Genomic DNA, 23,719 nt, shown 5'->3' on the forward strand with positions numbered 1-23,719 from the left:
ATCCCAGGACTCAGGAGACAAAAGCAGATGGATATCTCTGAGTTCAAGGCTACCCAGGGTACTTGAGATTGAATCAGTCTATATGAGAAACAGATCATATGCTTTTAATCCTGCCACTAGAGAGGTATAAAAGATAGGAGAAGGATCTTCAATAGTAAGTTTCAGGATTTGACAGCCACATTGAGAAGGGCATGGCAGACTGAGATTGCAGTCTGAGGTTAGGTGGAGTCAGGATCGCCTTTCAGTGTGAGGTAGAGGTAAGAGCTAGTGGCCAGCTGCTTTGCTTCTCTGATCTGCAGCTTGAAGATTGACTCCCAGTATCTGTCTCTGGGTCTTTCATTGTTCATGCTACAATGCACCATATACTTGACTTGATTCTCACCATGTCTCCTCACAAGACTTTCAGACTCAAGGAATTCCCAGACAACAAATAAAAGCAAAATCATTCTATTCCTCAGCGGATTTAGATGAAAACTGGTAACAATATCAGGTACAATACCAAGAGAAGACACTAGAGGAAAATGAAGCTAAGTCTGTGTTCTCACATTGGCAAGAATGAGAGTTTATACTGAATCATGGTCATCGATCAAGCCTACCAGATGATGTTGAACATTTTTAACTTAGAACCTGGTCATATTTAGATTAGGGGTGTGGTTTGTCCAGTAATCAAATGTAGAACCACAAACCCCCCAAAAAACATTACAATAACTACTCAGGAAAGCAAAACATTAACATGTTCCAGGAAAGATAACGTGGAAAGGTTTTACAGGAAAGGCTGCAGCAAGCCTGGGCTGGAACAGAGGGAGGTTGTCAACAACTGGAGGCAGGAGCATGCCAAAAATCCCTGGTCGTCATCCAAGTAGCCTGTTTTTCTGGGAATCTGGCAGGATCAGGACTCTTCATTCCCCCACAGAAGAACTAGAATACTTAAAGTTGTACAAAATAAACTCATGCAAACAGAAACTAACTGACAAATATTGGTGGCAGCTCCACACTGTATCCTGTCTTAGAAATTGCAATGAATGTATTCACCACAACACCCATGTAACTGAACAACTAAGTCTTTAGATTGGCTAAGGAAGATCACCAAGAGATATCAGTGTTTCTCTCTGAAAATTATATGTGAATATTCTGGTCTTGATCCAAATTCCTGAGTAAGGCAGGCACATAAATACTCTCCTTGAGTTGCAACCTCACTTATAATGTGCAAACATGGTGCCGAGTCTGAAGTTCCTTCTGTTCCTCAGCCTGCATCTCTTGCAGGGGGTGAAAAGCTCCATGGTCCATCTGAACAACAATGGATACGAGGGAGTGGTCATTGCAATTAACCCCAGTGTGCCAGAAGATGACCGACTCATCCAAAGCATAAAGGTAAGAAGAGCTTTATTATCTTCATATTTGCATGTCAATAATTCTTTTCAGGTATATAAGCGCTCTCTCTCTCTCTCTCTCTCTCTCTCTCTCTCTCTCTCTCTGTCTCTCTCTTTCACACACACACACACACACACACACACACACACACACACACACAATGAGACAGAGTTATACACTCCCAAAGCCACTTTGACTGTATTCATCACCTTTGCAGTATTATCTACAGCCAAGATGAGTATCTGCTTAGCTTTATGTTTTTATTGCACATTAAAACTAATATTAAAGCTCTTAAAAATAGTAACTAGTTAGGTTATACTTTAGAATAAGTGGAGAAATGTTCTCATATTTTATCTTAATGATGTTGTTTTCACAAAGTCAATACAGCAAATGTACACTTAAACCCAAGCAGCTGCTGTCTTACACATTTCTCCAGTTGGTCCCACATGCTCAACTTTGGAAAACCTGAAATCCTTCCTATCTTAACTTCATGAAAACCTTAGAAATGCTTGAAGTTGATTTGTTCCTAATTGCACTTGTATGATAAAAGCATTTGTGTAACATGTACTTTGGTATTAGGTCCTCTCAAAATCTCCAGGATGGTTAGGAACACAGGGTTCATGTCCTCTATAAATGTCATAATTGGTCTGTAGGATCAAAGCAATTAGCAAGCTGAAACAATTCAGTCTTCTTTACAATTATTATTAGCACTTGGGCAATGCTAGAATGACTAAGTTGGTTATATATACAGATGTATAAGTAGAAATGTATACATATATGCAACAATGATGGTTAAAGGTGAGGTGATGGACTTGGTGGGGAGAGTAGAGGTTATGGGAAGAGTCGGAGGAGGTGATAAAGAGGGAGTGATGTAGATTCATATTTATATATGAAGTTTCGAAAAATATATTTTATAACTTCCTCTTTTATATATACACTCTACCTGGATGATAACCACAACTAAAACAAAAACAATCTAATTAACATCACATACAAATGTTACCGCACTTAAATTCCCCATTTTGTTTAAACAACCCAAGTCTAAGAACATTGATGAGTAAACAATTTGCCTACAGAACTGTGATCCTAAGCATGTTAGTACCCTACCCAGAGACTTCACTCCCATGTCCACCCTGACCACCAACTGGAGGGGAGGGCAAGTGAAAACCAGGGTTGGCTTGGGCATATGGAAATGAGGTTATACATTAGAGGATTCAGTAAAATATATCCCATTTTTTAGTTATGCTGTGCAAGCATATTTGAGGAAGAGGAGCCCTGTGTGTTTATCCTGGTTTGGGTATAAACGTTCATGCTTTTTTTTTTTACATTGTTACCATAATGCACCTTTAATTTTGTCAGGAAATGGTATCTCAAGCCTCTACTTACCTGTTTGAAGCCAGCAAAGGAAGATTTTATTTCAGGGATGTAAGGATTTTAGTCCCGATGACCTGGAAGTCAAAACCCGAGTACCTAACGCCAAAACGGGAATCATATGACAAAGTAGGTGACATATCCAGACCCTAAACTGTTTCTTGTGCCTTTTCCAAATGGATACTTACAAGGTTTGATATTAAAATCATTAAGTTAGCAATTAGTGATATAACTCCTCTTTTGCTGTTTGTGTATGTGTGTATGCATGTGTGGACTGTGTTTGTATATGGATCCACATGTGTGTGCATGTGTGTGTGAATGTACACCTGCCTTGTGTGTGTAATGTGTGTAGCCTGTGTGTGTGGTGTGTGTGCATGTATGTGTGTAGAGTATATTCTTGTGTGTGTGTTCAAGTCTGTGTGTGTATGTAGTGTGTGTATGTAGGGTGTATTGTGTAGTGTGCATGTGCAGGTATATAGTTGTCTGTGCATGTGTGGGTATGTGGTATATGTGTGTATGGTGTGTGTGTAGTATGTATGTATGTATGTCTGTACCTGTGTATGTAGTGTGTATGCCTGTGTGGTATGTGTGTTTGTGTTTAGTGTGGGTATGTGCACAAACATCCTCATTTAGGAGTCAGAGGTCAATACTTAGTGTCTTCCTCTATTTGCTCTCGATTTTGAGACAGGGTGTGTTACTGAATCTGAGAGTCATCAATTTGGCTAGACCACCTGGAGAACAATCTCCAATAGTCTGCTTATCACTGCCAGTTCACTAGTGTGGTTCACACATGGGTCACAGTTCCCAGTTGTTATGTGGATGTTGGGACTGGAACTCCAGTCTATGTGGATAAAAAAAAAGCACTTAATCCACTCAATCCCAACTTTCGCCAGTTTAGATAAGACAGTCTTGTTTGTAAAATCTCTTGTTTCTAGCACCCTTGGGATCTGACTGGGTTTGTTCTGCATCTTAGGCAGACATCATAGTTGCTGAACATTACCTGAAATATGGAGATGATCCCTACACTCTTCAGTATGGACAGTGTGGAGACAGAGGACAGTACATACATTTTACTCCAAACTTCCTCCTGACTGATAATTTGCCTATGTATGGACCCCGAGGTAGGAATATCTATTTTATACATCTTATTTCCACTGGGGAAAAGCAAACCACAGCTCTTAGTGTGGATTTCTAAGAATTTAAGAAAAGTAAACATTAAGTAATACCTTTGTTGGAAAATATTGTAGTTACATTCCACCTACTTGTGCATGCAAACTTATAATGGATCACTTATTGTAACCAGCATACTTAAATTTGGGGGCTATTAAATAGTATAAAATTCTAGAGTTTATAACAATTTCAATTTTGGAAATGGACAAAATGACTGAAAACAAAAGGAAACGGTTCAAATATTTTACCTACAGTTTTATAGATGACAATCTTCTCTCTCAGGCAGAGTCTTCGTCCATGAGTGGGCACACCTCCGATGGGGAGTATTTGATGAGTATAACACAGACCAGTCCTTCTACATGTCCAGAAAGAACACTCTTGAAGCCACAAGGTATCACAGTGTGAACTAAACTGAGTCTACACCTTATTGCCTATGGCTTCATCTCTCTGTTCTGGGCAGCACAGAGCACAGTGTTCAGGCAGCCCAACACATAGTCAGGCTGCACCATTATGTGTTACTGCATGTCTGAATACTTCTTGTGTCACCATCTTGGGATGGAGAGTCAGGTTCTGGGAACTATTGCAGTACTCACGGGAATTTTACAAACATTATCTATTGGTAGCAGATAAATGAAATAGGTAAACCCACAGACATCAACAAACTGCAACTCAAGCCTACACAGGTTATCAATATTATTTTGCACTTTTATTTTTTCACATGTATTTTCTACTACAATTTTCTGTGCAGAAAGAAGACATGTGACGTTTTCTTCTGCTCCTCGTTTACATTCTCTAATGCCCCATTTCTATCTCCATTCCATGCATTTTTTATTCTTCATGTTTCAAAACATTTTATGGTCCAACTGCTTCATTGAAACCAATTAAGTTGTTAGAGGGCCTTATGATGACTATAGTTTACTTCTAAGTTAGTGAAAAACCATATTTCTCATGAAGATAAGTGAGTAAGTTGATTTTCTTAAGAAGTGTAATTCTGGGGTAAATGTAGCCCAGAACTCTATGGATAAACTTGTAAAGTGTTTAAGCCTTCAAACTGAAAGTAACAAACACTTAAATATTTCTATTAAGTCTTGAGAAAAATAGAAGTAGATGTCAAGAGGCAATGATTGTTTGGAAAAACGTCTATAAGATGAAGTGTGTTCTAGAAGTCACCTGCCGAATCCCCTTTGTGGTATGTGGTCTGCAGAACTGCCTGGAGCCATGCACACAGGCTGAAACACACTCAATGCCCCTCCTGCTCCCACTTTCCCACTATAAAATTATCTCTAGAGCTTTCTTCTCCTCTCAGTTGAGGTTTGATGGGAAAAGCTAGGAGAACAACCCTACAGCATGTGTTGGCCTCTCTCACATGTTTATCAGCCAGCCGTGATTGTCCAAGAATTTTTCTCTCTCAATGAACTTTAAGATCCTTGAGGACTCTGTCTTCTTTTAATCTCATCATATTAAGCCTAACATAAAGTCAAAACTAAACAAAGAATTATCAAACAATAAATGCTTTGTAAACTAAGAAATAATCAGTGAGTCTCCTTATAAGCAATCACTAAAAGGACTGTATCACTGAGGTCCTATAGCATATGAGAAACTGTGAGTGCCATCATATGTCAGCGCAGCTTTAAGGCTCACCCTGAAGCTCACTCTCTTAAAAGACATTATCTGCCAGCCATCTCCATTATCCTTGGAATAAATTAACCCATGAAAGTGAATTAATACCACAAAGCTTAAAAGGGAAGACATTCTTCCTATAGATGGAAACTCTCTAGAATCTGGAAAACTTTTGTTGCAGTTTGTTTTGTTTTGTTTTCTGTACTGCTGACTCTTTCCTGCTCTGCCAGGGATAAATACCTTGGTTGTGGAGTCCAAATGGTTGAGTTCATTACTTGTACTTTTTCCTTCAATGAGGATCAAAATGTAAAGTGAAGCATACAACAAAGTCACAGCCGTGTATATCATGCCTGGAAATTAGAGAGGTCTGAGCAAAATTTTGAATCACCTCACTCCACAAAAAAAAACAAATCTTCAATAAATCTTAGTCCATTTATCTGTATTTGTCTCTTTTTTTAGTTCATTTAATTTTTACATTAGTATTGTACTATAAAAATTACTGTCTTTTTAACTCAAATGACAAAGACAATAGATTTATTGATCATATTAGCAAGTGATGGATGTTTAAGAAATATGACCTAAAAATGATACTCTTGGTGAGGAATCTGGCTCAGACTGTGAAGCACTTACATTACAAATATGAGAAACTAAGAATGATCCTCAGAGGTCACACAAACCTGCTGGCATGGTGGTGCATTTTTTTTTAATCCCAGCATTGGTGAGGGAGAGAAAGGAAGACTCCTGGGGCTTGCTGTCCAGTCAGTCCAGCCTCATTGGTGAGTTCCAGGGCAAGGAAAGCCTGCCTCAAAGGAGGTGAATGGAATTCCTGAAGATAAGTCCTCTGACCTCCACATGTCCACATCCATACACATACACAATGAACACACATGCCAAACACACACTAACATTAAAAAGCACAATACATGGTAAGGATGGGTAAAGACCTGGATCTACTCTTGTCAAAATGGAGTTCTTAGTATGTGATGACCAGTAAAAGTTGCCACTCAGAGAGATTTTTAGTGTGTTGATTTGCCTAGGTTTGACTTCCAATACTGAAAAACACAGGAAGTTTAGAGTGGGGCTGAGGAAGTAGCCACTGGCAGAGGGCTGGCCTGGTGTGCACACGCCTGCTCTCCATACCCAGAACCACCGCAATAATCTGATCTTTCTGTCATAGATGCTCCACTGGCATTACTGGGAGAAATGTGGTCCATGAGCGTCAGAGAGGCAGCACCGTGATAAGGCCATGCCGACGTGACTCAACCACAGGGCTCTATGAATCCAAATGTACATTTATCCCAGACAAATCTCAGACTGCCAGGGACTCCATAATGTTCATGCAAAATCTCAATACTGTAAGTACTTCCAATTTATTTTCTGGAAAAGAAAAAGAATCTTTGATGGGAGATTAACTATGGAAGCTGGCTTTCCACTGATGGTATGTGTAAAAACAGAGGGAAGAAAATTACTCTTGGGGTGGATTTGAGTCCATTTTCTCCAGGCCATGTCATGATGTGTCTGTGAATTGTCCTGCTCTTTTTATGAACCTGTGTTTCCTTCATATGTAGCAGGGTACCACGTGATACCACCATGGAGTATCTCTCCCTTCATTTATGTTTGTTGATCTTGTGTCAAAAGTAACAACCTGGTTTTTAATTCTTCCCTGGATATTATTCAAGTTACTCTTTTAATCTATAATGGAGCTTTGAACATTCTCAAATTTGCATTTGGATCTCACTAAAGCTTGCCAAATAATTATAAAATATTGATAATTATAAAATATGCACAGTAATGTCTCCACAGAAAAGATATAATAGCAAAATGTTGACTGAGCTACTGTTTGACCTAAAATATCTTTAAACATGTAGTCTCATGAGTGACAACAGGTGTTGGGAATCAGATGATCTCACTAGAAAACCTTTTCTTACATTTTCAGCTGTCATTGAGGGAAAATTGGTAAATCAGTGATTTATTCCTCTCGTCTATTTTTAACATTTATTTTTAATTGTGTGTCTATCTGTCTTTGTGTGTCTGTGTATCTGTGTATTTGTACATGGTGTGTATGAGTGCTGGAGCCTGCAGAGGTCAGAGTCATCCAGTTCCCTGGTGCTAGAGTTACAGAAAGTTAGCTGTGAGCCACCACAGAGGTGCTGGGAACCGAACCCAAGTCCTCTAAAAGAGCAGTATGTGCCCTTACGCTGAGCCATCCTGTCAGCCCCTTGTATTCTCTTCTTTAATTGAAAACTAAAATATACTATCTGCATTGTTATTTTTGGTATATAAGGGCTATACACACAACATTCTAACAATGCTTGACAGAAAGTGGACAAAACATTAACAGATTTTTAAAAAGAAAATTCATAATATAGTTGGAAAACATATTTTCCTGGCTGTTTCTAAGGATTATCCCATCTTTCTCTTTCATGGTTTTAATTGATTAAAAATAACTAATTTCAACAGACACATAATAAAATTTAGGGTAAGGTGCGATATCCCCATAGATGTATATAATGTATAATAAGCATCTGGAACTAACTGTCACAGTCATCACCTCAAACATTCACTTTTGTGATGCAAATATTTAAATTCCCCATGTCTCTTTATTTTGGAACTCAGAATTATGGTAACTGCAATCACCCACAGTATACACTGGCCCCCTATAGAACACTAGAACTCATTCCTGCTCTCTAGTGGGAGTTTATACCTATTAACCCTCTCTCGTCTCCCTTTCCACTCCACTGCACAGCTGTAGGGAGCCCCTATTGAATTCTACTTCTTTAGATCAACTTTTCTTAGACTCAATGTATGAGTAAAATATTTGATTTCCAATGCCTAGCTTATTTCAGTTAGCACAATGTCCACAAGGATCTTCAATGGTGAGACATATAATAGAAACAAAAGACCTAGGCTGACATGCATGAGGAATGGGGCAGAGACAAGAAACGGGCAAGCAAAAGGCTTCATTCAAAGACAATGTGGGTGGTACGAGGAAGAGGGGCTTGGTGTGATGATCATCCACTCCCATCTGGAAATGATAGGAAGCACTGTTTGGTTTGTATTCATTTTTCATCCAATCCAATATTACCCCATTTGGGAGATTTGAAGCCAAGCATGTCAGAAACAAGGCAAGCTCTTACAATGAAAATATGAGATATTTAGATGTATCCAGCTAGTTCTCCCTCTGAGCTTACATCTGCAGACATGTAACAAAATGTCTGTTAAAAACCATTTCTGAGAGCTTATTGTAGGATGTTTCCTGTGCTAATTTATGACATGTCCTTCTTTTTCCAGGTTTTCAAAACCTGGAGGATTTTCAAAGTTTATAGTAATAAAACATACACTGGAAAAATGATTAGATGTAATTCATCACTCAGAGCAAGAACTGTTTATTTCCTAAATTTCTCCCTGCACTTTTATTAATTTTTCAGGCATACTGCTTTTACATGTCAGAATCCATCAGCACTGATAATGAGCTAGGTTGTGAGGGTCTCTCCACAAGTTTCAGGGCCCATTTGATGATGTTGAGCATGGACAATAAGAGACAGCCATTTCTCCTGTACCATTTTCCGGGACCGTTAGGAAGTAGCCCAAACCTTTCTTCTTAAACCTAATTCAAGATGTGAGATGCTCAAAAGACTAGAAAAGAAAGCTGGAAGCTAATTCAAGGAGTTGTGTTAGCTGCCATCATGCTTCACCTACACAATTCAACTGTGCCAAAGAACCTCCCAAAACCCCGAGCTGTCCATCAGCTTCACCCCGCCTCCTCTGGGGTCTGAGAAATGGATGTCCAAACATCTGATCGTGAAGTGATTCTTGTCAGGAGACAAATCCTGTTCAGGATGCATGAGACAGCTAACTTCATATTGGAAAAGAAGGATGTCCCTATGAGTATCATGTTTGAATTGATGTTTTTCAGGTGGTTGAATTTTGCACAGAAAAAACCCACAATACAGAAGCCCCAAACCTACAAAACAAAATGTGTAATCGCAGAAGCACATGGGACGTCATCAAGGAGTCTTCTGATTTTCAGAATGCCTCTCCCACGACAGCAAGAGAAGCACCGCCTCCACCTACGTTTTCATTGCTCAAGGCCAAGCAGCGGGTAGTCTGCTTGGTGCTGGATAAATCTGAAAGCATGAAAGAAGTAAGAGACCTTTTACTGGATTTCTTAAATTAAATAATTAAGTTATATACACAATTATAATTTGTTCATAGGTATACTTCTAACAAACTAGGATATACATGTTCAAATATATACATATATATATATGTTCAAATAAATATCTGTCCAATGATTTTATATAAATTAGTACCTAGAATAAGTTATAAAACAATTTTATCATTCAATGTATCGCTCCAATTTTATTGTTACTATAATTGCTTTTCCTCTATGAAACTGTTATATTTTAGATGTGTTGTAATCGAACTTTTATGGAATATACCATAAGCACTTCTCATAAATAATGGTTTCATGAAAACAGTTGTGTATACGGTGTGTGTGTGTGTGTGTGTGGTGTGTGTGTGTGTGTGTGAGTGTGTGTGTGTGTGTTTGTGTGTGTGAGTGTGTGTGTGTGTGTGTGTGTGTGTATGTGTGTGTGTGTGTGTTTTGCTGGTAATTTAACCCAGAGCTGTTTACATGCTAGGCAAGCATTTTGACACTAAATAACTTGGGCTTTTTGTTTCTTTGATTTTGAGACACAATCATGCTATGTAGCCATCGGTAACCTGGTGTTCACTATGTCACCGAGACTGGTCTCAATCTTGTGTTAATCAATCTGCCTCACTCTCCCAGGTGCTTGGATTGTAGGCATGTAGGCTTGTCTCTATTGCATGAATTGTAAAATATTTTAGACATAATTTCATGATCTTTATATTTTCAACCATATTCTTTCCACCACCCTGTCTTGTTCATTCTATCTCCATCTCAACAACTATCCCTACTACTTTGATGGGTGTTAGAGTAATAACTGACTGAATATAGAAAGCATAGGCGGGCATTGGTGGCGCAGGCCTTTAATCCCAGCACTCCGGAGGCAGAGGCAGGTGGAAAGCATAGGCAGTTTATCAGTGGCTACATGTGGAGAAATATGAACCCATTCCCCAGAAGCCATTAACTACCCAGAGCTCCTCATGAGCCCTCCTCATCCATACTGAAATGCTGATGGATTGATCTTGTCAGGTAACCACAGCTGCTGAGTTGGTGAGTCAATGACCATGTCATACCCAGAAGATGGGGATTCATGCCTCCAGCACTTAGGTTATTTCCACCTCCTCCCCTGCCATGTTCCCAAGATAGAGATGTGCCATTTAGGGTTGATAGATCACTCAAAATTCATTGATTCTCAGCACTTGGACTGGTTATGAGTCTCTGAATTAACCACTTCCCATTGCAAAAAGAAGCCTCAATGAATGACCGAGAAACTAGATTCTGAATGCTGCATTAATCCATGTATATAAACATATTTAGAAGGCAAATTGTACATATGTGATAATATGTACACTTGGCAAAACTGGTAGTAGGTGCCCCCTATAGCCTATGATCACCCTAGCCTTGGGCTCATGGCCATTTTTGCAGTATGAAGCACATATTCTCTCTTGAGGACAGGGCCTCCTATCTGATCACAAAGCATTTGATTAAACCCACAAAGTCATGTGACTGTTACACCACTGGACACAGACTGTTTAGCTTGTGGGCATTGGAGTACTCAGGGGCCACCACTGAATAAGACCATGATTGACTTTTTTATTTCCAGGGACCTATATACACCTGGAAACATGAGAGCTATCCGACAGAGAAGATGCTTCTTGCCTATCTCCTCTTTAATTCTCTGTGTCCTACAAACCATGTGTGTTGCCTAGTGCTGGGGGCAGCCAAAAGCAATGACAATGACCTGTGTTGTTTGGGGAGAGGTTTAGAAACCTCCTTAGTCAGCATCTCTATACTAATGTATCCCACACTTGTCACTGGAGTGTAAAATAACCTAGGCCTTCTGGGACAGTATCCCATCAGGAGCACAGACATAAGTTTTAATGGTTTTATCATGAACAATGTTCCATAATGTACTCAAATACATCCTTATTAACAGACAGTTTGAAGATATTCATTGTGATACTTTTTTTTAAAAACATTCTAATGAGCATCATTTTATGCTCTTTATAAATCATTTCCTCAGGGAAAGCTTGCAAATAGATAACTGTTTCATAAAATGGCTTAGACTTTGAAGGCTTTTACAGTCATAACAACTGATGTTTAAACATTTCAAAGTTTTTAATAATACAAAAGAGCTAAGGATATTCAGTCCATCAATTATTACCATGATTTCTGGCCCACAAATGACTGTGTCTCTCATTAATCTGTCAAATTTAGAGAGAATCTTTTTCTTACAGGGAGACCGTCTTATTCGAATGAACCAAGCAGCAGAACTTTATTTAACTCAAATTGTTGAACAGAAATCTAGGGTTGGATTAGTCACATTTGACTCCACTGCCATAATCCAAAACTATCTAACGGAAATAACTAATAGTAATGACTATCCAAAGATCACTGCAAACCTCCCACAGCAAGCTTCGGGTGGGACTTCAATTTGCAGAGGACTTGAAGCAGGATTTCAGGTAAACATTTAAATTTAATATAATTTGCCATTTACTTGTTGCTTTCCATCCTATTCATTTAGCTTTGAACACGGGTCATGAACTCAGGGTTGCAGCATTTAATAACATTCTGATCTGAATCAGACTAAGCATTTCTGGAAGAAAAACAGGTAGCTTCATTGACTATCAGTTACAGCCACAGCCTCTCAGTGTCCGGTTGTTCCATTGATAAAGTCTTCCATGGAGAGGCACTGGGGATTGACTGAGGTTAAACCTCCTTTGGCAAACAATCATCAAAACCTCACTGGGGAGGTAGATATGTCTCTAGGTCTCTCACTTATAGTTTCTATGCCTGGGAGACAATGCCATTGAATACACAGAAAGAAAGCAGTGACAACTTTATAGTATGGATAAAAGTCATAACACACTAATTTAAATTGGATTAAAAAATCCAGATATAGAGGTAGCTCCACATACAATATGCATTGAACATAGGCAGATATAAAACATAATGATGATTGTGAAATTAAAAATGAGGAGCTAATTGTCCATTGTACTCAGAGGTATTGCCCAGTGTACTCAGCAGTATTCCTCTAGTTTTCTTCCCCCAGTCAGCCTCCATGCTAATGTATTTGTGCTCATGTTTTTAGCCACTGAAACTGAAACCATTTTCTCCACTCATCCTCCAATTGTCAAAGTCATCACTCCTGCCCTACGCAGACCATTGGTGCACAGTCTCTCTTAATTCCATCCTGCCTCCAATTTCTCAAAAGCCGGATTAGCTTTTGAAGCCATAGGTGTCCACTCTACTGTGAATTACCTAAAAGGTTTTGGGAATGTAACTGAATATTCAAAATTGGTTTCCTGAAAAAAGATGAGATGGGTATCAATATTGTTTACCCCATTTAAGTGTGGAAAATATGTAAGTAAGTAGATGTTTACAAAGGTTTGCTACTATGAAAATAATTTTCATGTGTATTTGGCTCTAAAATATGAGTCCTATATACTAGAAATATATTCAGATGATTGAATAAATTGCTGTATATTTTTCTTAGTAAATTTTATTATATCTTATATTTTGGTCACAAAGTTTATTGATGAACAAATGGTGGAAAACCATGTTCAACATTGTAAACAGCTTTTACATAGTGAAATCTTATCAATACTTAAGAATTATCACTTGAAAAATCATTAAAAAGTAGCTATGTGTTGACTGTACACCACATTACTCTCTGTGTTAAATGCTTTAGATGCATGATCTTATACCCTTATCATTTTAGGAGTTGGGGAATGTTACTATGACCATTCTTCACAAAAAGAAGCTGAACTTTAATGAAATCTATCTTAAGGTCGTAAGACAATTGTCAAATATAACATTCAGACCCTGATCTCTAGAGTCTATAACTTGATCATTAAGCTAACAATCTATAGAGTGTGTAATGGTGGGTGGGTGGGTGGTGTGTTTGGGCAAGTCTCAGGTAAGACTAAACATAATAATTCATGCTTAGAAAATAGATTTATTCTCAAGGTACCTAAAATCAAAGAATCTGACACATGGACTCTTAACTAATACTCTTTGTAGGAACAGTCAAGAAAATAAGAAAACAATTATAATTGTAAACTTACTAACTTCTTCCTTCATGATGAGCCAAAGTTGTTTTGTTTTGCTCTTTTTTGAAAAATCATATAATTCTTTAGTAGTAACTAAATAAAATACATTAGAAAGTCACATAACAAATAATTCAATCTTGCTCACTCAACTTTGGTCATGATTTTGCAAATGTTATTCAGTATGAAGCCTTCTACAACTACCTGGGAGTCTCATGTCTTCATCAAGTATTCAGTGGACGATAACAACAGCTTATATTCATTAAGTAGCTACTATGTGCAAACAACTGTTATTGGTTTGTTCTTCCTCAATTGGATAGCCAAAATGTTTATATCTAGAGGATTAAAGGCTCTGAGAAATCTAGTGTTCTACTCATTTCCATGTATCAATTCAACTTAGAAAAGAATATAAAAAGTATGTGTGTTCTCAAATTTATTCAAGAGTAACAGTCAGAAATTAACACACTGCTTTTCACAGGCAATCACTTCCAGTGACCAGAGGACTTCTGGTTCTGAAATCATATTGGTAACAAATGGTGAAGATAAACAAATAAGTTCATGCTTTGAGGCAGTCAAACACAGTGGTGCCATCATCCACACCATCGCCCTGGGGCCTGATGCTGCCAGGGAACTGGAGACTCTGTCAACCATGACAGGTACAACTTCGGACATATATTCCTAAACTGGCAGCTGTTAACAATTCACCACCTTAAAGTTAATTTTTGTCTCTTCCTTGACGTTCAGTTAAGTTCTTTCCTCTTTCCCCACTTCTTCACATAATGACTCCTTAAGTTATTCGGTACCTGCTGTTCTCATCCTTTCTTTATCCATTTCTCTTCATCTCAGTAAACGCAAACTCCTGAATCCATGGTTACTCAATTGAATTGCAATATGTTTGCTCAATCCCAAAACACCACTCAATCCCACAGTAAAGACTTAGAGGTCTTACTTTTAGGTGAGGATGTGGAAACCTGGAGGCTATAAATGATTTTCTCAGGGCTACAGTTAAAACCCAGATCACTGGTTAAGGGCTGCCCATCACTCCACTTGGTTCCCACCATCTCACAAAACCTGAGTTTTGAATATTTCTGTGTTTTTCCCTTTCTATCCAGTTTTCCTGCCTGACTTACTTCAAGTATCTCCCAGTTGCTCTGTGGCATTCCTTATTTAGTTACTGTGCACACTCTGGTGTGATTCTGGCAGTCACTTGTCAAATTCTTGTCCTCTCTGATCGATTCTCTCCCAACTCTTCATACCCAAGAAGTCTCTTCTTTCACTCACACCATTTATTTTCTGCCTTTTGACTCTGTTTCACATTTTGCTTCAGTTTCATGTATTATAAACTGGAATCCTCTGATTATCTAAGTCTGTTTTGATTCAGCTAAGAAACAAGCATCTGGTTCTTAGGAGCAAACTTCAGTGTCACCTTCTGTAAACCACTGGGTACTCAGGTCAGTTTGACTACTGCACTGACATGTGACGATTAGCTACATAAAATAAAGAAACTGTCCTTATTCACACATTTCCCATTTATCTTTATCTTAACTATTTTGAAAAAGATTTTGCATAGTATAAAATGACTGTAACTTCTGAGATATGCTGAAAGTCCATGAGATTCTGAGAAACTCATCTTTTGTACAGTGTTTAGTTCATATGGGCAAGTGAGACATCTCAGTTGAATAAAGGTGTTTACCTCCAAACTCAAGTTCAACTTTTGGACCAAGATGGTGGAAGGAGAGCAGCAACTCCAACAAGCTGTCCTGTGACTTCTGTGCATGCACCCAAACACACACAATGCACACTTACACTCTTGTGCACACACACACAATAAATGTCATATTTAATAATAAAAAGGAAATGTCCAGGGGATTTCAAAGTGTATTGCTGATAGTATATCTGATATTCCCATTTAGGAGGGCTTCGCTTTTATGCCAATAGAGACATAACTGGCCTTATGGATGCCTTCTGTGGGATTTCATCTGGAAGTGGCGACATCTTGCAGCGAACACTGCAGGTCAGCACTTTGCAAAATACTTCAGTTCCTATAAATTCCTATTATGCTACTATTACATGGCCTTTCTCTAATAAATCATTCTTTTGGCATAAAAAGAGTTTCCATGGTAAAATACACCATTAGTGAATTTTCTTTTATATGGCATGAACACATTATCTCTTGTATTCTATGTGTGTGTGTGTGTGTGTGTGTGTGTGTGTGTGTGTGTGTGTGTGTGTGTGTGTGTAAAGTGGAAAGCTGTAAGAAATCTGTTAATTTTGTCTCTTCCTTAACCTCCAAGTAAAGTTCTTTCCTCTTTCTCCACTTTCTTCATATACTGACTTCTTAAGCTATTCAGCACCTGCTGTTTTCTTTCATTTTATCTGTCTCACTAAACAGAAATTCCTGTCTCTATAGTTACTCAAATAAAGTCCAAAATGTTTGCTCAATCTCCAAATACCACTCAATTTAGACATATCATCTTTTAAGTGAGAGGTGTGTGTGTGTGTGTGTGTGTGTGTGTGTGTGTGTGTGTGTGTGTGTGTGTGTGTGTGTTGGAATATTTGTTTAAACAGGCAAAGGTGTGTTGCATTTGTTCATGGTGCATTTGTTAACAACGATGTGCTGCATTTGCCTTAATTAAATAAAATTAACCTGGGCCCAGTGAGGCAGGTTAATCAGCAACTGCTTGACAGGAAGTAGCAAGGAGGAACTTAGCATGGGGTTTCAGCTGGGGCCTTGTGGAAGGGAGTAGCTTCCAGGACCCCAGCAAAGAGAGACTATTAGACAGTTGCTATTCTAATTCTCTGAGCTAAGAAGTCATCACCCTAGCCTTGGAATCTTCAGTTTTATTAGAACTATAGAGAAATAGTTAGAACTACTTTAGTGGCAGCAACAGAGCCATTGTCTAAGGAAACAGAATTGTCCCCAGGCCATAGCCTTGGGTGCCTGGACACTAGTGCTTTAAAGCTCAGCCACCCTAAGAAGGTAAAACAACATGTATGTGAGAAAGAGAGATTTGGAAAATGTTTTAATTCTTTGTTATTATAATTGAACCATAAATATAAATTTTGGATTACTGTGATCTACCTAAATACTAAAATTCCATTTTATGTGTTGGCTTTTTATTTCTGTAATAGTTGGAAAGCAAAACCTTGGATATTGCAGGGAGAAAACAGATAAGTGGTACAGTGCCTGTGGATAGTACCATTGGAAATGACACTTTCTTCGTTGTCACCTGGACAGTACAAAAGCCAGAAATCATTCTTCAAGATCCAAAGGGAAAAAAATACACAACATCAGATTTCAAAGATGATAAGCTAAATATTCGCTCTGCTCAACTTCAAATACCAGGCATTGCAGAAGTAAGTGTATTTTTTCCACTGTTTCAGTAATCCATCCCTTGTTAAGAAATAAAGACACGTTAGGTTATTGGTGCTACTACAATGACAGAGAAGTTCTCATTAAAAACTGAGTAGAATATCTAAGCATTCATAACTCTATTACTCATTCTTTTTAAACAACCATTAAAAATCATTATTGAGGTTAGGAATGGAATTCTCTATTACTAATAGGATGCTTGTTTAGTATTCATGAAGCCTGGGTTCCATCAAAGGTACCGCCCCAAAATATTTTTATTTTGTTTACATTTCCAAATCATTTTATATCCCAAGTAGCAGAAAAATTTTATCAAACCTGTTAATTTTTTTCCAGACAGGTACTTGGACTTACAGCCTTTCTAATGAGAATGCCAGATCTCAGTTGCTGACGCTGACAGTGACCACTAGAGCAAGAAGTCCTACCGTGTCCCCAGTAATGGCAACTGCTCACATGAGTCACAACCCAGCACAGTACCCCAGCCCGCTGATGGTTTATGCACGAGTCAGCCAGGGGTTCTTGCCTGTTCTGGGAGCCAGTGTCACAGCTGTTATAGAAGCTGAAGACGGACATAGAGTCACACTGGAGCTCTGGGACAACGGGGCAGGTAATGGGAACCTGCATCGACACCACTGAGTTTAAATTCTACAGGATTCTATAACTCCGGAGTCAATGCTTTTTCAATACACTTAAAACTCTATTTGAGTAATGATGTCTTTAAATTAGTTTGCTTTGTTATCTTGACAAATCAAGCCTAGACATTTATTTTGATTAAAGTCCGTTATCAATTTCAGGTTTCCCATGGAAATTAAAAGTACAGTTTTCCATTTTCACTACTATTAACACTTTACATATGCTTTTTCCATCTAGTTCTATTTTCTTTGTTTTGGTAAGATTCCTTTTTAACAGTGTGCATGCTTTTATAGGCTCCATACAAGCATACTCTATGCTGTAACCATGTTCCCCTCCTGTACCTCCTCTCTCTCCTGCTTCTCCCACCAGGGCCTCATTATCCTGGCCTCACAGCTGCTTTCAGATATATAGAATTATATCTATCTATATAAAATCCAGTATCTACACATTGGAGAAAATGTGGAGGTTTGTTTGTATATGTTTATGCTGGTTAATATGGCAATCGCAACCTGTATCCATCTTCCTGCAGATGGAATAATTTCATTTTTCTCAATGCTATGGATATGGATGGATCATAAAGTCATTATTTTTCAGTTTTTGAGAAACTTTCATACTGATTCCCATAGGGACTCAACTAATTTACTACTCCAAAAGTGTTGTATTAGAGGTTTCTCTGCTATGCATGCATATACACACAGACCCTACATGTTTGTCAGTATCTTTTATCATATTTCTTCTTAATAATAAACATTCTGACTGGGATGAGATGAGAAGGGGAAAAATGGAATCTCAACGTATTTTTAATTTGCATTTTCCTGATGACAAAAGATACTGGAACTCTTCATATGCTCAATGACCATTCTCAATGGATGTTGGTACTTCATCTTTGGAAACCCTATGTTCACTTCACCAGCCCATTTATTGAGTTGTTTATTTTGGTAATTTTTTAAATTATTTATACATTCTAGATATCTATCCTATCAGATTATAACTGCCAAAGATTTTCTCCCATGTAGTAGGCCACATTTGCTTGTCTACTATACAGAATTCTTTTAATTTCATGTTCCAGTTGTCAGGTCTTGGTTTTACTACTAAGTAAATAGCGTCTTTCACAGAAAGTCCTTTTGTCTATGTTTACATCCTGAAATGTTCTGCGCCAACAGATTGAGAGTTCCAGATTGTACACTAAGGTGTGTGATCTTTTCAGAACTGATTTCATACAAGACGAAAACTAGTGTTCCCATTTCATCCTTCTACATCTATCTGTCCAGTGTCCGCAGCACTCTTTGTTGAAGAGGCTATCTTTCTTTAATGTGTATGTTTGGCATCTTTGTCCAAAATCGCAGGGTTTCAGTGTGTGGGTTTAATGCTACACCCTCTATTCTATTCCACTGGTCTGCACGTATCTCTTAGGTCAGTTCAATGCTGCTTCATTACTGTGCGTCTGTAGTATGACTTCAAGGCATGGTGCTATCACCAGCATTGTTCCTTTTATTTTGGATTGATTTAGCTATTCTGGGTCTTCTGTGTTTCCATGTGGATTTTATAATTATTTTCTCTATTTCTGTAAAGAATGTCATTGGACTCTTTATCTGAATTGCATCAATCTGTAGATTGCTTTTACCTATGCAGCCATTTTCATGGTATTAACTCTGCTGATGTGTAAGCATGGAAGATGTTCCCACATTGTAGTGTCTGTTTTCAATTCCCTCCAGTGTTTTATTCCTGAGTATTTTTAAAGGTATTAGAAATAGTATTGTTGTCTCAATGTCTTCCTCAGCCTGCTCAGTATTGGTATATGGGAGAGCTACTGACTTTTCAATCAGTAATAATTGCACCTTGGATCAGCCTCATTGCTCACAATACTGTGGTTACACAAAACTTGGCTATTGATTTTTGACTTTGGTTTTGTATCCCGCTACTTTGCTAAATATCTTGTTTGTCCTAATAGTTTTCTGGACAAGTTTCTATTGTGAAACAAAAGTAAGTGCTAACTTTAACTGAATGCCTACTATAAAGTTTGTTTTCTAAAACAACAGTTAGCACACAGTGAATCTGGATCTGAATCACAACACTATGGTCTAGGGTTTAAACTCCTAAACTCATATCATCAATGCTTGTGAACAGTGTCAATCTTCATTTTAACTTACCATGACTAATTGTTGTGTTGCATTATCCAGGTGCTGACACTGTTAAAAATGATGGCATCTATACAAGATATTTCACAGATTATCATGGAAATGGTAGATACAGCCTAAAAGTACATGTCCAGGCAAGAAAAAACACAGCCAGACTAAGTTTAAGACAACAGAACAAGTCTCTGTATATACCTGGCTATATTGAAGATGGTAAGTTGCATTAAATCAAAATGTATTACCTGCTTCAGTAAATTATATAAAACAAACACTGAAATGATAATATATGTGGAAACCCCAAGTATATAATTATACAATCATCTTTGGGATTCAAAATCATGTTCATGTGGTGGACCCAGGATAAACCATGTTTCCACATATTTTGTTAGCATTTCCCTCAGTTTGCTTCATTCACAAAATACATTTCATTTCCTGAGCTCATGGAACAAGCCGTGTGCTAAACGCTAGAGCTCGAGAGTGGAATGAATCCCCTTCATCAGAGAACTCATGCAAAAGTAATAGGTTAAGACAGGTTAAACATTAGTTTTAACATAGCATATGTCAAAGTTATATGTAAAGAAGCTTTTCTCTCCTTTTTTCAATGTGTATCGTCAACCTACATGAGCCCTGAAGAGCTGTAAGATCAGCATGAGATAAAAAAACAGACAATATGAGAGATCCAAATGTCTGGGGGTGTTTTTCATAGGCAAAATTATAATGAATCCACCCAGACCCGAAATCCAAGATGCAGAAGCTCCAGTGGAAGACTTCAGCAGACTAACCTCTGGAGAGTCCTTTACCGTGTCTGGAGCGCCTCCTGCTGGTGACCATGCTCATGTGTTTCCACCCAGTAAAGTCACAGATCTGGAGGCTGAGTTTAAAGGAGATCACATTCACCTGACATGGACAGCCCCTGGCAAGGTCCTCGACAAAGGAAGAGGTAAGCTTGACAATGAATTTTAAATATTCACAATGGGTCATATGTAATAAATTAAATTATAGACACTATTACATTTTTTAATAGATACTACAAAATTTGTTGCCTGGAAATGATTCCAGTTCTTTGTTCAGCTGGGCCTGTAAGGGAACAAACATACTTATACAACAGAAAAGTGTGATATGTGCAAATGTTTATCTAAAAATAAAAATAATGTATTCAGTAATTATTCTGAGTGAAATGGCATTGCCATTCTTTCCAAAGTTTTCCAATGTTTCACTCATACATAATATTTAAGGAGTCTCTACTATAGGCCAGTATTCATTTATTTTTTTAATGTAAAAACTGAACTTCAAGAAAGCTGGAATTAGCCAGAGTTGTTCCTAATTTTTATCTTCAAGTTGTAAAATCGGTCAAGATTATGTCACCCCCTCCCCCATCACCGACAGCATCCTCAGGAATGAAGAGCATGGTTGTTTGCTCACAGGACTCAGGTCCCACTCCAGCACCCACAGGCAGGTCCCAACCACCCGCTGCTCCTCCACAGCAGATAGCGCATGGGGTACAGACATACATGCAGGCACAACACACATGCACATAATGGAATAGTAAAAATAACTGTGAAACACAATAGTGGAGAGGAGTAGATCACGGTGCCGCTCGAGGTGGGACTAGGTCCCGAGCACGTGTGCAATCAGTGCTCATCCGGGTTCTGTGCCCTTGGACTCACCCTCAGCTGTTCTCCTCTGCTGTCACTGAGGGCCCCACCCACCCCATTTCTTCTTTCATCTTAATAAAAAGTCACAGAAGATACTCTTTGTCTTCACTGAACATGAACATTGTGTGTTCCTTGTGCTAATTTAAAACTGAGTTCATGTCTGTCTATGTCTTTCTACAAAGAAACCCGGATTCTGGTAAAGGCTGGTATTATGATACTGAATTAGCTTTTCTGTGATTTTGTGACTTCACATTATTTTAAAACAAATGTTCATATACTGTCTTTAAAGTCAGTGAGACAGGATAACCAGACACAAACTGTACCGGGCTCTCCATCACTGAAGCTCCTCATGATGCTCTGGTAACCCCTACGCAGGCGCAGTGTGTGCAGAGACCCGTCCTCACTCTAATGAACACGTGTCTGTCTCTTTTCCAGCACATAGATACGTCATCAGAATGAGTCGGCATTCTCAAGATCTCCAAGAAGATTTTCACAATGCTACTTTAGTGAATACTTCTAGTCTCGTACCTAAAGAGGCTGGGTCAAAAGAAAACTTTGAATTCAAACCAGGATCTTTGAAAATAGGAAGTAGCTCCATGTTCTACATTGCAATCCAGGCCGTCAATGAAGTCAGTATCACTTCAGAGATCTCCAACATCGCACAGGCTGTCAAGTTTATTGCTCCAGAACAAGGTATCTCTGCACTGGGCCCTAATATTGTGATTTTTAACTATATTTACACTAGAAAATATACTAGAACTAAAATCCAATCTTATATATACTTGCTAAGAGTTTCTTTAGAGTGAGTTTACTAAACCCACTGTCTGCTAGTCAACAATTGTAATATAAAAATTCATAATCGAAGTTGAAAAATGCCTTGAATTTACTATCACCAATTCTTTTGCAATACATAAATCAAGATTAACATGTCCTCAAGTATTTGTTGTTCCATTTATTATGGAAATAAGATATCCATTCTATTTTCATAGTGATTCAAATTCACTTTGTATATTATAAAAATGAAAATTCACACAAGCCATTTTAAAGGATTTGCGCATAGATAATAGCAACTAATTCTATAGTTGAATTATTTGTAACATAACTGATGAAGAATATTTCCTGTTTACACAACTGTAATCAAAAGGGACTATGGAAGTAATTTGTAAAGAAAAATGGTCAAAAGTGGGGAGAAAATCAAATGTCTTTTTTCATTGACTGCAGGTGTTTTATAAGTCCTAGGCTTGAAATGATTAGCAAAAGTGCTTTTGTCCATGAATTGTGGGCATCACAAGCAAGTTCTGTTTCTGTCCTGGGACCATCACTTGATCTTAAGAATATTACCAAGATGTATAATTAGAACAGGGATATTTTTTCACTGGTGTAAAATTTTTCATCTAGGGCAGAATTGGATGTTCGATAAATATTTGTTAAATAAGTTAATTCTTTTATAATCTCAAAGAAAAATATAGCCCAGTCACATCAACAATACCTATATAATATCATGTGTTCATGATTATGTGAGAAGTTAAATAAAAATGATCTATTTTAGAGCAGCCGAGTGAGCAGCACAGAAGCCGGGAGAGAGAGAGACCCTCAATGGCAGAGCAAACAGCACAGAAGCCAGGAGAGAGACCTTCAGTGGCCGAGCCAGCTTCACAGAAGCCAGGAGAGAGACCCTCTGTGGCCGAATTTTGGTCCTGGAAGCCAGGAGAGATACCCTCAGTGGCTGAGCTATGGTCCAGAAAGCCAGGAGAGATACCCTCAGTGGCTGAGCTATGGTCCAGGAAGCTAGCAGAGATATTCTCAGTGGCCCAGCCAGGATCCAGGGAACCAGGAGAAAGACCCACAATGGCTGAGCTAGAGTCCAGGAAGCCAGGAGAGATACCCTCAGTGGCCAAGCTATGGTCCAAGAAGCTAGCAGAGATACCCTCAATTGCTGAGCTATGGTCCAGGAAGCCAGGAGAGAGACTCTCAACGGCTGAGCCAGGGTCCAGGAAGCCAGGAGAGATACCCTCAGTGGCTGAGCTATGGTCCAGAAAGCCAGGAGAGATACCCTCAGTGGCTGAGCTATGGTCCAGAAAGCCAGGAGAGATACCCTCAATGGCTGAGCTATGGTCCAGGAAGCTAGCAGAGATATTCTCAGTGGCCCAGCCAGGATCCAGGGAACCAGGAGAAAGACCCACAATGGCTGAGCT

General features: G+C 38.5%; 1 protein-coding gene across 1 annotated transcript; it reads left to right on the forward strand.

Moving 5' to 3' along the window:
* Positions 1-1,212: 1,212 nt before the first annotated feature.
* LOC100752277 (calcium-activated chloride channel regulator 3A-1-like) lies at positions 1,213-22,413 on the forward strand. Its single transcript, XM_035451920.1, has 14 exons — positions 1,213-1,371; positions 2,731-2,871; positions 3,716-3,863; positions 4,195-4,303; positions 6,710-6,887; positions 9,449-9,676; positions 11,920-12,144; positions 14,210-14,387; positions 15,645-15,745; positions 16,864-17,088; positions 17,438-17,708; positions 19,915-20,082; positions 20,576-20,809; positions 21,960-22,413. The coding sequence occupies exons 1-14, from the start codon at positions 1,213-1,215 to the stop codon at positions 22,328-22,330; spliced, it is 2,736 nt and encodes a 911-aa protein (XP_035307811.1). The 3' UTR covers positions 22,331-22,413.
* The last annotated feature ends 1,306 nt before the right edge of the window (positions 22,414-23,719 follow it).

This window comes from Cricetulus griseus, assembly GCF_003668045.3.
Source record: "Cricetulus griseus strain 17A/GY chromosome 1 unlocalized genomic scaffold, alternate assembly CriGri-PICRH-1.0 chr1_0, whole genome shotgun sequence".
NCBI lineage: Eukaryota > Metazoa > Chordata > Mammalia > Rodentia > Cricetidae > Cricetulus > Cricetulus griseus.

What these genes read in the sequence shown, in the direction of transcription:
- LOC100752277 (XM_035451920.1), top strand. Translation starts at nt 1,213, where the DNA reads ATGGTGCCGAGTCTGAAGTTCCTTCTGTTCCTCAGCCTGCATCTCTTG. An exon ending in GACTCATCCAAAGCATAAAG is followed by an intron (nt 1,372 to 2,730) that starts GTAAGAAGAGCT and finishes TAATTTTGTCAG; the next exon opens with GAAATGGTATCTCAAGCCTC. An exon ending in GACTCTGTCAACCATGACAG is followed by an intron (nt 14,388 to 15,644) that starts GTACAACTTCGG and finishes ATTCCCATTTAG; the next exon opens with GAGGGCTTCGCTTTTATGCC.